The sequence below is a fragment of the Thamnophis sirtalis genome, unplaced genomic scaffold (assembly GCF_051295495.1).
Source record: "Thamnophis sirtalis isolate CommonGarterSnake01/CBP01778 unplaced genomic scaffold, rThaSir2_p1.2 scaffold_15, whole genome shotgun sequence".
Lineage (NCBI taxonomy): Eukaryota > Metazoa > Chordata > Lepidosauria > Squamata > Natricidae > Thamnophis > Thamnophis sirtalis.
This window is the reverse complement of record NW_028261395.1, coordinates 18,843,531-18,860,918: the sequence shown is the minus strand read 5'-3', so window position 1 is coordinate 18,860,918 and position 17,388 is coordinate 18,843,531. Positions and strand designations below refer to the sequence as shown.

At 41.1% G+C, this 17,388-nt stretch overlaps 1 protein-coding gene across 2 annotated transcripts in view; it reads left to right on the top strand.

Annotated features, from left to right (window-relative positions):
• Positions 1-17,388, top strand: part of NDST2 (N-deacetylase and N-sulfotransferase 2) — a 72,666-nt gene that overhangs the window by 52,809 nt on the left and 2,469 nt on the right. Inside the window, exons 3-12 of one of the 2 annotated variants that reach the window (XM_014060533.2) lie at positions 1,120-1,207; positions 1,780-1,994; positions 2,503-2,688; positions 3,509-3,637; positions 9,583-9,765; positions 11,559-11,655; positions 12,705-12,828; positions 13,809-13,983; positions 14,091-14,261; positions 16,276-16,385. In XM_014060533.2, the coding sequence (XP_013916008.1) occupies positions 1,120-1,207; positions 1,780-1,994; positions 2,503-2,688; positions 3,509-3,637; positions 9,583-9,765; positions 11,559-11,655; positions 12,705-12,828; positions 13,809-13,983; positions 14,091-14,261; positions 16,276-16,385 (1,478 nt within the window). The remainder of the gene's footprint in view (positions 1-1,119; positions 1,208-1,779; positions 1,995-2,502; positions 2,689-3,508; positions 3,638-9,582; positions 9,766-11,558; positions 11,656-12,704; positions 12,829-13,808; positions 13,984-14,090; positions 14,262-16,275; positions 16,386-17,388) is intronic. The other variant, XM_014060540.2, reaches the window with a different exon arrangement.

Sequence of the window (17,388 nt, the reverse complement as noted above, 5' to 3'; positions counted from 1 at the left end):
TGGCCTTACAAAAATATAAAGATCTTTGCTTTCATTCAATCCATGTATGTTCTTAAAAAAGAATAAAAACAGGTTATCATTTTCAGAAATAAAATAGTTTATATAATTATAGGAACAAATGTATTTGCATAATAAAATTTAAAAAGAAGTATGGAGCATTGCCTAGAAGTAATATACTTTCCTGCTGTGACAAAGAAGTTAGAAGCATCTCATAAATGTTGCTTAGGAAAGTTACACCAGTCAAACTAAATCAATTATAAATGTGGATTTGTTTTCAATATTCTAAAGTGTCAGAACAATATCTGCAAATAATGTTTGGAAACCTTCTATTTCTGCCTTTTATGGATGGTGATTGATTATCAAGCTTGTGGATATTTTGAGATCTGATCTTGAGGAGCATATTAAATCAGGAAACACCCTGTAAAGAGCAGACATTTGGGGATGCTCTTGAACCTAATTGGGTGGAGAGGTGCTCTCAGGAGGACTGGTGCAGTTTCCTGGTAAATGGGAATTCTTTGAATTTATCAACTGACACGTGTGTTGTTATAGTAACCCAAGTTAGGCTTCACTAAGTTGCTTAGCATGATCTTCCTCTCAGAAGATCACCTTCCCAGGTGCTTTGGAATGTCAGGACTCAGTAACACAGAATGCAGATGCCAAGTACCAAAAGGGATTTTAGTCAAATGAGGTTGCTTAGAAACTATATGTATAGGCACTATATATGCTAAATATGAAATAGCGTTTTAAAGAATGAGACAATTACCCACCCTTAAACAAACAGCACACAAGCAGAAAAGGTATCCAGAATGATTGTGGAGACAATTGAACTGGAGTGACAAATGCTCAGAATGTCTAGACCGGGAAAGATGCCACAAGTCCAGAAAATGCCAGCACAGTTAGAGATCAAAGAAATATCTCCTCAAAACCCAGACCCAGAAGAAGGCAGATTCAGCTGGGGCTGGGTCTTTTGGACTTATTCAACTTCCAGTTTATGCAGTTGGTAAAAGTCATGAAAGAAGAAACTGTTGAGAAGGGTATGGATTCCTATCATCATGTGAGTTGATTAAGGAACTGGTTCGAATGGTTTCTCTCAGCTTTTCTCTCTTCTTTTCTTGCAAGGCTCTTTTAAACACTCAGAACAAGTTGAGGGCGCTGGTTCCCAATTTCACTTTCAATCTGGGATTCTCTGGGAAATTCTACCACACTGGTAAGATTTTTTTTTCGTTCTATCTGAACCTATTCCATTTCTTAGGAGCAAATTTGTATTGGATTCACATTTAATCATAGTTTGCTTAATCATACTCCTCTGAGTTGGCCAGATTCAGGCAATCTTGAATGGGAGCTGCCCTGAGTTTGGTATAAGATGGGCAGCTATATTCATGCTTTAAGTTAATAAATAAATAAGCCTGCTGATTCAAAAGAAAGCCAAATTCCTGCATAGTGAAAAATAACAAACAAAGAAATAACTGGTACAGTTAGGATATTTACCCAAGATTTCTTTTATCAGTCAGCTCCTTGCTTCTATTTATAGGTTTCTTAACTAAATGTGCTTGGCACTGACTCAGGGAGCCAAGTTTTTGAGTCTAATGGTTTTGGACAAATGGTCAGAGGCTTAATCTGCTGTGACACCAGCAGAAGGTTTTCTCTCTTTGAGGTGAAAGGAGCTTCCTGTCTCAGTGAAGACCTCATTAGGAGACAAAAACAAATGGCTGGTGGATTTTATTCTTCAAATCTGTTGTGCAGTAGTGTAAATGATGTTTTGTCTTGTTGGCCTTTTAGTATCTTTGCTCAATAATGATCCAGCAACCCTAGCTCAGTCCTTTTTCCATGGGCTTCCAGGTACAGATGAGGAAGATGAAGGAGATGATATGCTCTTGAAGAACAGGAAGGAATTCTGGTGGTTTCCTCATATGTGGAGTCACATGCAGCCACATCTCTTTCACAATGTTACTGTCTTGGCAGAGCAAATGAAACTCAACAAGCAGTTTGCTTTGGTAAGGGACAACTTTTTGGAATGTTTCAATCTGCTACAAGTTTACTATATGACCACTGCTGAGTTCTATGATAAGGATGTAAAGATAATACCACAGATTGCAGTAGGAGAGAATTTGCAGAAAGTGTTTAAAAAACAGGTGCCATCTGTGACATAGACATCAGAACTCTGTCAGAAAATACGAAATTTCTTGCAATTCCTAAGTGTTGTGTTCTTCCTAATTCCTGCTTCACACTTTCCAGTTCATTAATATTTCACATCTGACCTGGAACTTGTACCCTCTCTCATATCTTCTGTATGTTAGAGAAATTAAACATGTAACTGATTTGTATTGATCTGTCCATCCTATCTGTCCATTCTACTTAATGACTTTATGGCAAGCAAACAAGTTTTGCTTTGTTAACTATATATCCTTGTTCCACCATAGCCAGCTGCCCTTCTCTTCCCTGTTGCTAAATTGCTAACAATGAAGTGAATGTAAAACTCTTAAACATTTGTTTACATCCCAGGAACATGGAATTCCTACAGACATGGGCTATGCAGTAGCCCCCCACCACTCAGGGGTTTATCCAGTTCATGCCCAACTCTATGAAGCATGGAAAAGTGTCTGGGACATTGGGGTGACCAGCACAGAGGAATATCCTCATCTTCGACCTGCCCGATATCGCCGAGGGTTCATCCATAACGGAATCATGGTAAGAAGATGCTGAGCCCTATTAACTGCCTAGAGGAGAAAAGAAATGCGACCCGTTCAGGAGTTAATAGGTTTGATTTTCTCGTACTTTGAAGTATTGTATTTGTGTTTTGTTGGGACTCAAAAAAACAGGTTGAAAGTTAATTAGGTGAGATGGACATGCCAATAAGTTTAAGTGACAGTACCCTTCCCCGTCACACCTCCCAGACTATAGAAAAGATGGAACCCACCAGTCTTAACAATACTGTAATTGGATTCTTAAAAGGACATTCCAGTTACAGTGTTTAGACAGATCAGGATTAATTTATAAATAAAATCCTTTGGTAGATCTTTCCATGAGATTTGGGGGGGGGGGGGCACAAAGAAGTGCAGGGGTCATATTTCCAGAAACTAAAAGTATTCTGTTGGTGTATGACCCACCCACCCCCGATGGAGTTTCATTGTTGGGAAAGGCACTAGAATACAGCTTGGCTCAATAGAGATAACCACACAAATCCATCTTATTTCTGGTCCAACTCATTGTGTGATAATAATTCTATACAATGAATAAAAAATATTTTGAGGAAGAGTTATTTCATCTCTTAGCTTTTTGAAGAATGTGAAAATAAACAATTCTTGGCAATGTCCCTGTCCATCTCAATTCTACCTCTGTAGAAGTTTTCATGGGACTTTAGGAATCTTAGCTGAAGGCCAGGGCATCTGATGTGGAGGGAGTGGATTCTGCCCATCTGTGGCCTCGACCTTTCCCCTCAGCCTGTGACAGTTCACAGCCAGAACCAACACCCTGTTTTAATTTTGCTCCTCCTCTCTGGCTTATCCAGGTGTTGCCTCGCCAGACTTGTGGTCTTTTTACTCACACTATATTCTATAATGAGTACCCTGGTGGATCCAAGGAATTAGACAAGAGCATTCGTGGTGGAGAACTTTTCCTGACGGTGCTCCTGAACCCAGTAAGTAATAAGAATACAAAAGTCTTCATTCAGGTGGTGGACTTCCTCTTTTTTTTCTGCATTTGTAGACCACTAAATAAATGTTAATTGATGTGGGGACTACTAACTTAAATACCCCTTCCTTGCATTTTTTATTTTATTTTAAAAGCATGGAAGTTCAGTTTTTAGCAAATAAGATAATTCTGTGTTTAGAAAAATTGGTATGGTAAAAACATAAATCAAGGATAAATCCATTTTCAGGAATAGGAATATCTCTCTCCTATTTGATTATGCTGCCAATTGTATTTTCCATTCTCAAGTTTTTGTTATTGAAGAATCTTTAGGTAACAGGTGGCTCTATTATGCTTTGACACCAATGCAGCTGTAGAGCTGTCAGTCAAATTTTTCTGACTTTTGCTGAAGAAATGAATGGCACTTTCCACCAGGCGTTTGTAGAGTGAAAAAACTAAGCATTCATGATGTGAGAAGATGACTTTTTGCAGTCATAACATTCATTAGTAAGGCTAATTTATACAATCCTATCAAATTGCACAGTTCCAAATTGTTAAATTGTTAAAGGCTAAAAACAGTGTACCTCTTTTTTGCTTTGTAGTCAAGCACTTCCTCAAGTCATTGAGAAAAGTCTTTGCTGCTGGTCACATGGTATCATCTCTGCTGTTGCCATACTTAAAATCACAGGGATGGAAGGGACCTTGGGGGTCTTTTAGTCCAACCCCTTACCCAAGGCAGGAGTCCTTCAACCATCCTTGACAAATGGTTATCCAATCTTTTTTTGAAAACCTTCAGCAATGGAGCACCCACAACTCTAGGAGGCAAGCCTTTCCATTGATAACTCATTCTTACTGTCAGGAAATTCCTCTTTATTTCCAAGTTGGATTTCCCTCTGATGAGTTTCCACCTATTGCTTCTTGTCCTGCCCTCAGGTGCTTTGAAGTCAGCTCCCTCTTCCCCGTGACAAGCCTCCAAGTACCGGAAGACGGCTGTCATGTCTCCCCTAAGCCTTCTCTTCATTAGGCTCAACATACCTAGTTCCCTTAGCCGTTTGTCTTGATTTAGCCCCATATTCCTCATCATCTTTGTGTACTTCTGTGTACTGTTTCTAGGGCCTCAGCATCTTCTTTGTATCGTGGTGACTAGAACCAAATGCAGTGTTCCAAATGTGGCCTTGCTAATGCAGTATGGAGCAATACTAGAACTTCCTGGTATCATGATTTGCGTCCTCATGAGCTGTAGTAGATTCCAAGATATTGGAATCCTTATTTTGATACTTTAGGGATACAGTGATAAAGCATCCAAATGAGACCTACAACATCCTGGAAAAATATTGCAAGGGATCAGTTTCTGCTTATTGGAAACGGCATCAAGATCACAGAAAGCGATAGGACCTTGCAGCTGGCTATAGCTGATATCTGTGGGCTCCACCCCTTCATTTCCTGGGTTAAGTTTTAGAAGCCCTTAAATAATAAAGATAATTCTGTTGGCCAACGACTTGAATGCCCTCTGGGAAGGCCAGAAGGAGATCTGACTTAGAGATAATTGTGTCATAGCCCAACTGACTTTATGAGTCTCTGAGAGCAGACCATCGTCAGTTTCTAAGGAATGGAATGTACTGTATTTTTCGGAGTATAAGATGCACCTTTTTCCCCTCAAAAAAGAGGGTGAAATCTGGGTGCATCTTATACACTGAATACAACATTTTTGGCCTCCTGAAACTCCGCCCCCTTCACCAAAATAGCCATGCTTTACCTTTAGGAGGCTTTCAGAGTGCTCCTGGGGACTGGGGAGGGCAGAAATGAGCGAAAAATGGGCCCTTCTTTGCTTGTTTTTGCTTCCCTCCCCCCACAGCCCCCAGGAGCAGCCTATAAGCCTTCTGAAGGTAATGCACAGCCATTTTTTTGAAGAAAAAAAAACAGGCCCATTTTTGCAAAAAAGAGGCCATTTTTGGGAGGTCTGCAGAGTGCAAAAACTTTTTTTAATTTGCCTCTTCAAAATCTTGGCGCATCTTATATTCTGAAAAATATGGTATTTAAATCATTTATCAAAAACTATTAAATACCATTAAGATAAAAATTGAAAGATGTGCAGGAATTTAAACTTGAATGCAGAAAGAGGCTTTGATTAGCAAGGGGATGCTTGTGGCACCTGAAAGAAGCCCCGGCTGAAGTATGTGTTGTTTTGGGACTGGTGTGCAGAACCAGGAAATGATGAAGTTTCTCTAGGGTTCAACAGTGGGTAGAGTGGTCAGATCCAAGCCAGATCCAAAAAGGTCTCCTTTTTCAGGTCCTTATTCCACAACCGCCCCAAAAAAGAAATGAAGATATGAACCAAAGAATGAATGAAATAAAATATGGAATCAAACATTCAAACCTAGACCTTCAAGCAAGCACAGCTGAGAAAATAAAATCAACCGCTCTAGTACATGGGTAGTGTGGTCTATTGATTTGGAAAAATGGAGATCTTCTCTGCAGAGTGCATGCAGTTAAGAGGGAAAGAAAATGCATCAGAATGCTAGGATGACACGGGGCAGCACAACAGGGCAGGTTGCACTGTCTCAGTTGCCCCATGTATCTTCTCCTCTTTTTGGCTGGGATGAAGTATAGTTAGCAACAGGATTTCGATAAACTCCTCATGTTCAAATTCTTCATCATGACACACAGATCAGGTGAAGATTCTGTTCCCTTTGTATCTCCAGCTCATAACATTTTCATCTGGTTAATGGGAAAGCTATGAAACAGGCATACTTTGGCTATGGAGATTCTCGGCCATCCACGATTGTCCCAAAGGTGCTTTTTCAAAAGGCAACTGGACTTTCTTTGTTTTTCCTTGAAGGCGTTTCGCTTCTCATCCAAGGAGCAATTCCGAAGAAGTTTCCTGAATGAGAAGCGAAACATCTTCAGGGAAAAACAAAGGAAGTTCAGTTGCCTTTTGAAAAAGCACCTTTGGGATAGACGACATATGCTTGTTTTTCCTCTCATGTTGATAAAACTTTAATAATAGCTTAGAAATAGTGATAGAGATACATAGGCAGGTTAATTCCAGACTGCAAAATCTCCTGGATAGAGCCCTATCTACTACCCAAGATTCTCAGTCTTATAGCTGTGTTGTCTTTGTGGGAAGCAGCTATCCAGCTTTTCCTCCATCCAAATTCATTTGAGCTGTACATTCTTCCAGGGAAATGGGTTTCTTTCTGGTATATATAACAAGACTTTGGAAATCTCCTTTCCATAAGGGCTAGAATATTTTTTTCCGCATCAGACTTATTGCAGCTGTATTTAATTTGGGTTGTTTTTTAAACTTAAATGCAGTATCCTTCTGGTATGGATTGTGTGGGGCAGGGGTGCCCAAACTTGGCAACTTTAAGACTTGTGGACTTCAACTCCCAGAATTCTGGATGGAAAATTCTGGGAGTTGAAGTCCATAAGCCTTAAAGTTGCCAAGTTTGGAGACTCCTGGTATAGGGTCTTTGGTGCTTAGTTATTTCCTTGTAGATGTTTCATTACCAAACTAGGTGACATTATAGTAGGGAACGGGGTTTGTTCTCATTTTAGGTACTAGTGACTTGTTCTGCTAGTGTTGGTGGGAATATTAGTTTGTATGTTTGAGTTACTAGTTCCTCAATTGGGGTATTGTTTACTTCTCAGTTGTTGGTCTACTCTAGTGTTAATCTTGGTGTTAGTCTCTGCTTGTCTGGTTGTTGATTGCCAGCAAGGAAGTGTTTTGATCTTTTAGTTTCCTTTTTGTCTTTTTGATTGTCACTTGAATGGCATGTAGTTTTTGTCTAACTCTATTTGCCTGTCCGAGTGCTAGATTTCCAGGAATTCTCTGGCATTTTTGGACTTGGCTTGGTCTAGGATGTTCACAGTTTCCCAGGTAAAACTAAGGTTAAGTCTGTCCATGTGTTGTGAAATTAAGTTTCATCCTGTTTTCTGACTGCTAGTTGGTGTTCATGGATGCCCTCTGCTAGCACTGACACTGTTAACTAGTTCAGTAATGGAACCTCTGCAAGAAAACCACCGAGCTCAGAGAGCACCAGGGACCCGGCAGTTCAACCCTGGACTACAGATATTCTCTTCTAGACGCTGTGGGTTGTCTTGTTCCTTTTTTCCCCCCTTGAAGGCTTCCTGGTTGTCTAGCCGTTCATCAGAAAGGAGCATTTAGTGCAAGAACCCTGCAAAGAGTTTGCAGAGAAGGCTGATGTCCTCAGCAACCCTCTTCCCTCCAATTCAGTTGGAGTTAACAGGCCCATTTAGCGAAGCAGAGCGCTTTTCCCTTTGTAAGGCACCAATTTCCACAGCGCCCCCTCATGCCTGACCGAAAAAGGAGGGGAAGGGCAGCCTAATGGTGTAGAACAGAAAGACACTGCCTTGGTTTATATCACATACTATACTAGACTAAAATGATGTTGAATAGTTTATACTTTCTGTACAATAGTTTTACCTCAAGAACACAGCATGTTATGTAAACAGAGCAAATCTGTCAGAGGCAAATTAACACTGACCTGACTTACATGGCTTTTCACTCCTAACTATGTATACTGTACATTTTCAAGGTCTGCACCCTAAGTTCAGCCTTGCCTGAACTTGGGGTATAAACCCCTTAAATGACATGGCTAAATTTCCACTAATTGCAGCCCCCACCCCCACCCAACGGATAGTCTCTAGAACTTTTGATAACATCTTACATGCTTCTCCTAGCATGTTCTTTAGCTCAAATTGGCGCCACCCATTGTGGTCACAACAGATAAAAGTACTTGTCTTCCATGTGATAACTACACTTGAGTGTTCAAATGTTAAGATACTATTCATAGTTAAACTGTCTATTGTATTGCTCATAGTATCTGGCACTCATAACTACAATTGTCTGAATTGTGAAAGTTGACCAAGAGGTTATAGAGTTACTACTGCAAGATCAAACATGAGCAACTAGTAAAAATTTGCCAAGTTCTTAGCAATAATTATGGTGTGCAGAAGTCCGTTGGTACCACCAGTAGTAATTGTAGGTTTGATTTTCTCATACTGGCTGGGGAATTCTGGGAGTTGAAGTCCACAAGTCTTAAAGTTCCCAAGTTTGGGCACTCCTGGTTTGGACAGATCAAGATTAATTTATAAATAAAATCCTTGGGTAGGTCTTTCCATGAGATTTGGGGGGGGGCACGAAGATATACAGGGGTCATATTTCTAGAAACTAAAGGTATTTTGTTGGCTTGTGACCCCCACCCCTGATGGAGACTAAATTTTCAGTAAGTGTGCACTTGTCATACCAATAGGAGACTCCCAAGTTCCTTGCTCTTGAAATGTAATAAACATAAAAAGAGCAATGTAAATAAAATAGCTCTGCATTCAACAGGCTGAGAGATATGATGGCTTTCTTTTCAGAAAAAAAAAAGAACTAAGTGGAACTGATGAATTAATTAAAATCTTCTCAAGAAATTCTGGGACACAGGAATTATTTATATGAATATCCTCTTTCGCAGCAAGGATGACTGTAAATGTCAAATCTAAACAAACGAAAGAACAAAAACTTTGGGATCTTGGATATTGAATGCTTTGCAACTGCAGCAGTGGTAGGCTATGACCGGTATGTCCCAGTACGGGCGTACCGGTGCCTGTTGGGAGCACCAGGTACCGTTCCGGTATGGTGCTCTGGAGGGCCCGCCCCCCTCTTTACCTGTATTTGAGCCAATCGGGGGGGCTTATGCGCACGGAGCGCACGGCGCCTGCATAACGCTCCACCGAGCAGCTGGGCATCGCGGGTGGTAAGTACGCATGCGTGCACTGCATGCATGCAGTGCGTGTTCATGTGGTGGACGCCCAGCCCCGTTGCACTGTACTGGTTGCAATGGGATCCGGAACACACCACTGAACTGCAGGAAGCAAAGCAATGGGTCCCAAGTGCATTTGATGGTTGATACTAATGGAAGCTTCCACTTCCTTCCTTCATTGTAGATCAGCATCTTCATGACCCACTTGTCGAATTACGGCAATGACCGGCTTGGGCTCTACACTTTTGAAAGCCTTGTCAAATTTGTGCAGTGCTGGACCAATCTTCGTATTCGGACTTTGCCTCCCATGCAGTTGGCCAAAAAGTATTTTGAAATATTTTCAGAAGAAAAGAACCCTCTGTGGCAGGTGAGGAAGCATTGTTGGGAGAGGGAGGTGGGGGTGGATTTTCCCACCATGTCTAAGATAGGCTCCCGTTGATCCCACTTCAGCTGAAGATTTGATTTGATCTTAATACAAAAGTAGAAAGTTCAGAGTTTAATGAATCTTTATTATTTGCTGCAAGAGATGCAAGTTCCTGCATTTCATTTTCACTTTGATTCTTTTGGAATTAACTGGGAATATGGAAAGTTATGGCTGTTTCTGGACCTAGGAAACTTTTATTTTTGAGAGAAGTTTGACATTTTTGAAGTGACTCTGTTTCCATTTTCAGCATGTACATGTACATATGTATATACTGAATATGTATATGTACATGTACATATACATATTCAGCATGTATAAGCAAGGTGGGTCATTGGTGAATCCAACCATTTTTCCAGTGGCAGGTCCTGTTGGGTGGGCAGATTACCTGGAAGGGTAATCTAGCTTCAGACCCCCAACTGAGGCTGTTATTTTGACAGGAAAATGATGTTCCTAAATAGGTCTCAAGGCTGTAGAATTGGAAACTGTTGGGACAAACACCAGGGACAGCTCTCCTTTGGCAAGCAAGGGACAAAAACAAAGTCAAAAGAGGCATTACTGATTGTCAGCACATATTTGACCTTCCTCTTAGTCAGAAAGATAACCTTAGAACCCGTTTTTGTTTTTCTTCATGTACCACTCCAGATTATACATTAACCTGTAAATACATCCTGACATCTCTATCAATCCTTGAAAGAGGAATGTGGAGATGATTATTAGCATACCTATGTTTAGAAATTCAGCTGGGGAGTTTACCTGGGTGGGCAGCTTTCTTTTACTGCTAGAAACTCCCTCTGATAATATGCAATTAAGGAGTCCTTTGGTAGAATAGATAATAAAGGAATTGGAGTCTTTGAATATCAGTTGCTCCCATAAACTGGCTATAAAAGTTATGCTACGCTAAGAATCCAGCTAGACCAACCTTGAATGAAGATAATATCACCTGCCTTAGCTATTTCAAATTCTTGCAATACTACCAGATTGGCACCCCTTTTCCTCCAAATCCTGCATATAAGAGAGAGCATCCAGTATTCATCTTGGTACCCAGGAATGGGTACCAAGATGAACAAATGGTCTATTGTTGAATGCTAACCCTTACAATTTCCTGCTGCTCAACCAAAATCCCCCCTAACCAAAAAGTATCCAAAATTGGAACCCACAATTTTTTATTCTATCTTCTGGAACACTCTGAATGATCTTCAGGGCTGGAGATGTCTTGAAGATGTCCATCAGATGTCTTCCAAACTAAAGTCACCCACAGCACCAACTGTTCCTCATAACCATTTTTCTTTGCCAGCCCTCGGTGGCTGTCATCTGAACATGCTCTCATGTCAGTGGCCTTCCTAAAATGCGTTGCTCAAAACCAAGCACATGCCAGGGGAATTTGACCAGTGCCAAAAAAATTAGAAAAATTACTTCTCTTGAATTTCCTATTAGGGAAAGAGCAAGAGCAAGCAAACATAACTTCAAAATAAATGCAGATTTCAAAAGATAAACTTTTCAAAAATACCTTTGTCTGCTTTGATGTATTAAATGTTTTCATAACATTATAAAAAAGTAGTGTGATTAAACAGCTTTGATCCAGAGCTCAGTATTCTTGTAGACCATTCACCCAGTATCATAGTAGCACATTTCAAAGCACCTTAGATTGGGGACTTCTCATACAATTTACTTACCTAATGTATACAAGGTCATGTATTGGCTACATGATCTCATGGTGGATGTCTTTCTTGACATAGAACCCTTGTGATGACAAGCGACATAAGGATATCTGGTCAAAAGAGAAGACGTGTGACAGGCTTCCCAAGTTCCTTATTATTGGTCCTCAAAAAACTGGTAACGTTTGTCCCCAATGGCATTTTTCCTCTTGCTTAACAATTTGACTTTTGTATAATGCATTGTGAGTCTCCATTTTGTGATTTCAGTCTTCATCTGTCAGCCTAGTACCCCTTAAAGTCCAGGTAGAAAAGCTAAAGCTGCCTGAATGTCACCAAACTCCACCTTCTCACCTCCCTTACTGCTGGCCATGTGGACTTGGGCCCTTGCTCTATCTAGTTCAGTGGTTCCCAAACTTGGCAACTTTAAGACTTGTGGACTTCAAGTTGAAGTCCACAAGTCCTAAAGTTGCCAAGTTTGGGAACCACTGCTCTAGTTCACCAGCCTCTGGACAGCAGGCATTCCCCTCTGCAGATTTAAAGTTTAATGAGGATTTTACCATGGAGGGTAAATCTTGAGGGGCAAATCTACATGGAGATTCCCTACTCCTTTCAGACCTATCAAACAGAGATAAAATAGATGAGCAACTCAATAAATTTGGGGATTAATCAATGTACAAAAAGATGTTTAAACTGGAAACCAGCATTCTTCACCACTCCGCTATAGTGGATAAGTGAAAAGAAATACAAGGAGTCCTTGATTTACAATCATTTGTTTGGTGATTGATCAAAGTTACAACAGCACTGAAAAAAGTGGCATATGGTCCGTTCTGACAATTGTTGCAGCATCCCCGTGGTTATGGGATCAAAATTTGGGTGCATGGCATTTGGTACATATTTATGACAGTTGTTCTGTCCTGGGGTCATGTGATCATCATTTGTAATCTTCTCAGCTAGCGTCCAATCAATGGGGGAAAGCCAGGTTTGCATAATGATTGCATGATTCACTTAACAACTTCAGTAATTCACTTAACAACTCTGGCAAAAAAAGGTCATAAAATGGGGTGCAACAACTACTTGCTTAGGATTGGAAATTTTGGGTTCAGCTGTTATCTTAAGTCAAGGACCAGCTGTATTTGGAACTAGCAGATATTTCAGTTATTAATGGCTGAAGTAAACCCAACATAACGCTGATGAAGCTTTTGTTTTCCTCTTATTTCTCTGTTGCAGGAACAACTGCTGTGCATTTCTTTCTCTCCATGCACCCAGCTGTGACTAGCAATTTCCCAAGCCCATCCACCTTTGAAGAGATCCAGTTCTTTAATGGACCCAACTATCACAAAGGAATTGATTGGTACGTGCTGGGATTCCTATTGAATTGTCTCTGAGAGCCTCTGGATCCTGCCTGCCTATCCCTGGTCATAAAGCTGGGCCGAGATTCTCCACATCCTGTTGCATTTCCATGAGTCTCCCTCGCACTAGCAACTTATTTTTGTTCCAGCGTCCAGCCGATTGTATAAAACAATGTGAACTTCAAATGTTATATAACATTGCTATCTTTTAATTAATCCAAGGATGCTTGTGTTGGTCGCTGATTTGCCTTCATCATTTCTTTTTTAAAAAAACTTTATTAAACTTTTATAAAACAAAAATGGAAATAGTGGGAAAATGGGGAAAGGAAAAGAGAAAAGAAAGAAGTGGAGGGGGAGGGGAGAAAGCCTTGACTTCTGATTCTTTTTAGTGCAGTAGAATAAAATAATAACGCTACATCCTCAACTTTTTACTTTCACAACTTTAACATGTACCAGCCATTTCTAAAATCACAAACTTACCTAATCAGCAAAGTTTCATTTTTTTCCATCTCAAGCACAAACATTCAGAAGTGGCTATCAAGCAAAAACAAATCTGGATGTTTTCATTTCTTTGATCAGAGTAGCTAATCTAACCATCTGCATTTATCATTTCATAAAACAAAGACAAGGTTGGTGTTTCTCGACCTTGATGACTTTAAGGTGTGTGGATTTCAATTCCTAGAATTTCCCCAGCCAGATCGAGAAACCCCGGAGTAACTGATCAAGGCAGACTTCAGAGAGGATAGTGTTTGTGTCGGTCCCCATAAGGCGGGCTTCATTGCATCTCAGGTTGAATCAGAACATGGCGATCCAGCCTGAGGGAGGGCAGAGACTCCTGCCAGAACAAGGCAAATGCTTGTGTGTACTCTTGTCAGTGCCTACAAACTTCTTGTGTATAGTAAGAAATTTCTCAATTCTAAATAAATCCATCCCCATCATTATGATTCCCTTATTTTTTCTCCTGATTTCCTCAACTTGACAGGTACATGGAATTCTTCCCCATCCCTTCTAATGCCAGCACAGACTTCATGTTTGAGAAAAGTGCCAATTACTTTGACACCGAGGTAGTCCCCAAACGAAGTGCAGCTCTTCTTCCACAGGCCAAAATCATTGCTGTCCTTATCAACCCTGCTGACCGAGCCTACTCTTGGTATCAGGTAACTCAGAAAGGCCAGGCTGCCTAGGTGAAGCTTTACGTATTGGCTGCCTTTTGAATGAGGAAAAGCATAATTTTATGCTCTTAATTCACTTTTCACACTTGCAGCATCAACGTGCTCACAATGACCCTGTGGCCCTGAACTACACCTTTTACCAGACCATTTCTGCTGGACCCAAGGCCCCCCAAGAGCTGCATAATCTACAGAGTCGTTGTCTGAATCCTGGATTATATTCGGTACATCTGGACAGATGGCTAACATATTTTCCATCAGGGCAGGTACAACCTTTTTTTTTTCATGATCGAGCTGATGTTTGAAGGCAATTTACCATATTTTTCAGAGTATAAGATGCACCTTTTCCCCTCAAAAAAAAGGTGAAAATCTGGGTGCTTCTTATACACTTAATACAGCTTTTTTGACCTCCCAAAACACCACCTCCTTTGCAAAAATGGACGTGCAGAAGCTTTGGGAGGCCTGGAAAGTGCTCCTAGGGGCTGGGGAGGGCACAAATGAGCAAAAAATGGACCGTTTTTGTCCCCCCAAATCCCCAGGAGCACTCTACAAGCTTCCTAGAGCCTCTGCATGCCTTTTTTTTTTGTGCAAAAAACGAGGCATGCAGAGGGTTTGGATGTCCTGCAGAGTGCAAAACCTTTTTAAATTTTTTACCTCTTCAATGGTGCGCCTTATACTCCGGTGAGTCTTATAGTCTGAAAAATATGGTATGTGAACCCTAAAACTGATACTGAGCAACGTTTCCAGAATGTATTAGCTTTCATTTGCAGAAGCAAACCCGGATTCTTTTTGAATATCTCTTTGTGAGACTTACCAAAGGTCTGTCTCACAAAAAGAGGTTCAAGAAGAATAAAAACTACTAAGATAATGCCCTATTAAAAACTTGCTGGCTTTCTAGGTTTCAGAGGTGAGTGGACCCAGAGTGGAAAGGAACTTTGAAGAAGCAGTGTTTCTTGAACTTTTGAACTTCATCATTAATGCAAACCCTGGTTATAGAAAATTCTGTACTCTCTCTTGCCAGCTGAATCATAAGAGAAAGGAATTTATCAATTGCCTCCTTCAAGAAGTGAGGTGGACAAAAAGAGTAATAATCTGGCAACCAAATATAATTAGGAAATACCTGCGATATCTGTTGATTCTTCGTTCAGGAAATATCATTAAAGTGATATGCATCATCCAGAAATACTCTACAAGTCTCTGGGAAGATTTTGTGTAGATGCTGTAGAGAGAACATTGTCAGCCCTTTTGAACCATCCCTAATCCTGAAGTGCTGTAAATGCTTTACTTCAGTCTAGTGGTGGGTTCCGGATCCCGTCGCAACCGGTACGCTGTGACGGGGCCAGGCTTCCACCTCGGGCACGCATCTACACCCACCCACTGATCAATGGAGGTCACATAGGCACTGTATGCTGCATGTGCATGTGCAAATGGCCCGGTTGACTTAAAAGCAGGTAAGAAACGCGGGCGGGCAGGTGGGCCCACCAAAACACCGTTCTGGTACGGTGACTGCTGCTCCTAGCCGCCACCGTACCAGGGTGTACCGGCTGGAACCCACCACTGCTTCAGTCCTATTAAAACATACACTGAGTTATTTATTAAACAAATAACTCCCAGAGTTTGCCATGTTTTTATTGAGCACATTGAGCCAAATTACTTTTTCTGTTGGAAAAAGCTTAGGAAAAAGCCAACCACAACCTGTTCTCCTGAAGAGCTGGTTATTCCAGGCTATGAGACTACAGCTAGTGGGGCACTTGAGGCTCCCTCCCCTAAGAAGAAATACACAACCACACATTCTCTTTCTGATGCAGGCTTGTGAAAGGGGATCATGCCCCAATCAAGAGACGTGCACAAACTTCCCAAAGTCTTCCTCATGTCACGCCTCATGAAGCTTGGAAGGGCTCTGAAATCATTGCAACAGTTCCAATGTAGGGCAGCCCAAAAATATCAGTAGTTGAAGCAAAAGCCAAAATACTTTCAAGTTAGCATGCAAGGTTAATCAATAGGTACCACCGTTACTGCCGTTACTAACTACTAAAGGAACTTCTATGTCTTCGCATCCTTTTTCAAGAAGCACAGCAAGTGTTGGCTCAATGGGCTCAGTAAAGGCACAACGCTGGATCCTGTATGGGGGGTTGTCTCCTTATCTACAAAGAGGACTTAGGTCAAGATTATTGAAGGTCGCAGTCTGTCAGGATTACAGATTGTACTAAAAGTTTCTTTCATTGATGCAAAGCTTGGTTAGATTTACCAAGAACTTTGGCCATTTCTCCTTCCATTTAGATTCTGATAGTTGATGGGCAGGAGCTTCGACAGAGCCCCTCTTCCATTATGGAGAACATTCAACGGTTTCTGGGAATTACACCACTGCTCAACTACACACAAGCACTAAAGTAAGGCCTCTCCATTTGCATGGAGGCATTTTTGTCTTGAAATCTTTGTAAAAACATGTATACATTTGTGTGACAGGTGCTTATAAGCTAATTTCCCTGTATGACCTGATTTGAACACAGCACTTCTAGGCCAACAAAATATTAAATGAGGATATGGTCAGAGAATCCCGCCCCTCCCTTTCTCTAGATTCATAACATTTCTGGTTGGGTTTATCACTTCCCATTTCCACATAATGAGAATCAGTGGACATGAAGCCCAGGAGCTTGTTAATTGCTCCCACTTCAGTCAGTCTTTTGGCTTGTTTGCCAAGGGCTGGCAGGGTAGACAAACTTGCTGCCCGCTTTAGAGTCCCATCAAAGCAGGTTCGATGGCATGAGATGGTGGCAGTTAAAACAACAACATCTGAGCTTGTTGCCATCTTCTGGGGATTCTGGATCCTTCAGTTAAAGGGGAGTTACCAAATAAAAATAATCATCCCTGTGATTACGGTCTTGAAAGGCATTTTCTTAAAATTCAGTCTATTTTCAGTAAGTGTCTGCGAGATGTTTCGTTGCCCATCCAAGCAGCTTCTTCAATCTGAACAAATTTCTTTAGGGGAGCTGAGCAGGCAGAAAGTCCTTGGAATGTACCAACTCCTAACTTCCTTAGTGGCATTCCTGCCTCAGGGTTTCTTCCCCAAATTGCAGGCTTGTTCTGACTGAAGAAGCTGCTTGCATGGGCAGCAAAATGTCTCAAACCAAGAAAATAGGTCCAGTTGCCGCAGCTCAACTTCTAGACGCAGAGACACATTTCTTTTTCAAGAATGCCTCTGGAGCTCAAGAGTCCTCTTATTTTGTCCCCTTATTTTGCAGCATGTGGTTCCCATTTATTTTGATTCAAGGGAACAAAAAAGACACGTTGGGCAGGCTAGCCGGCACCAATAAAGGAGGTAGAAGGTAGACCCATCCCGAGGCAATTCTTGCTAGCATAAATGCAGAGGTTTATGTATTGCTGCCCTTGTTA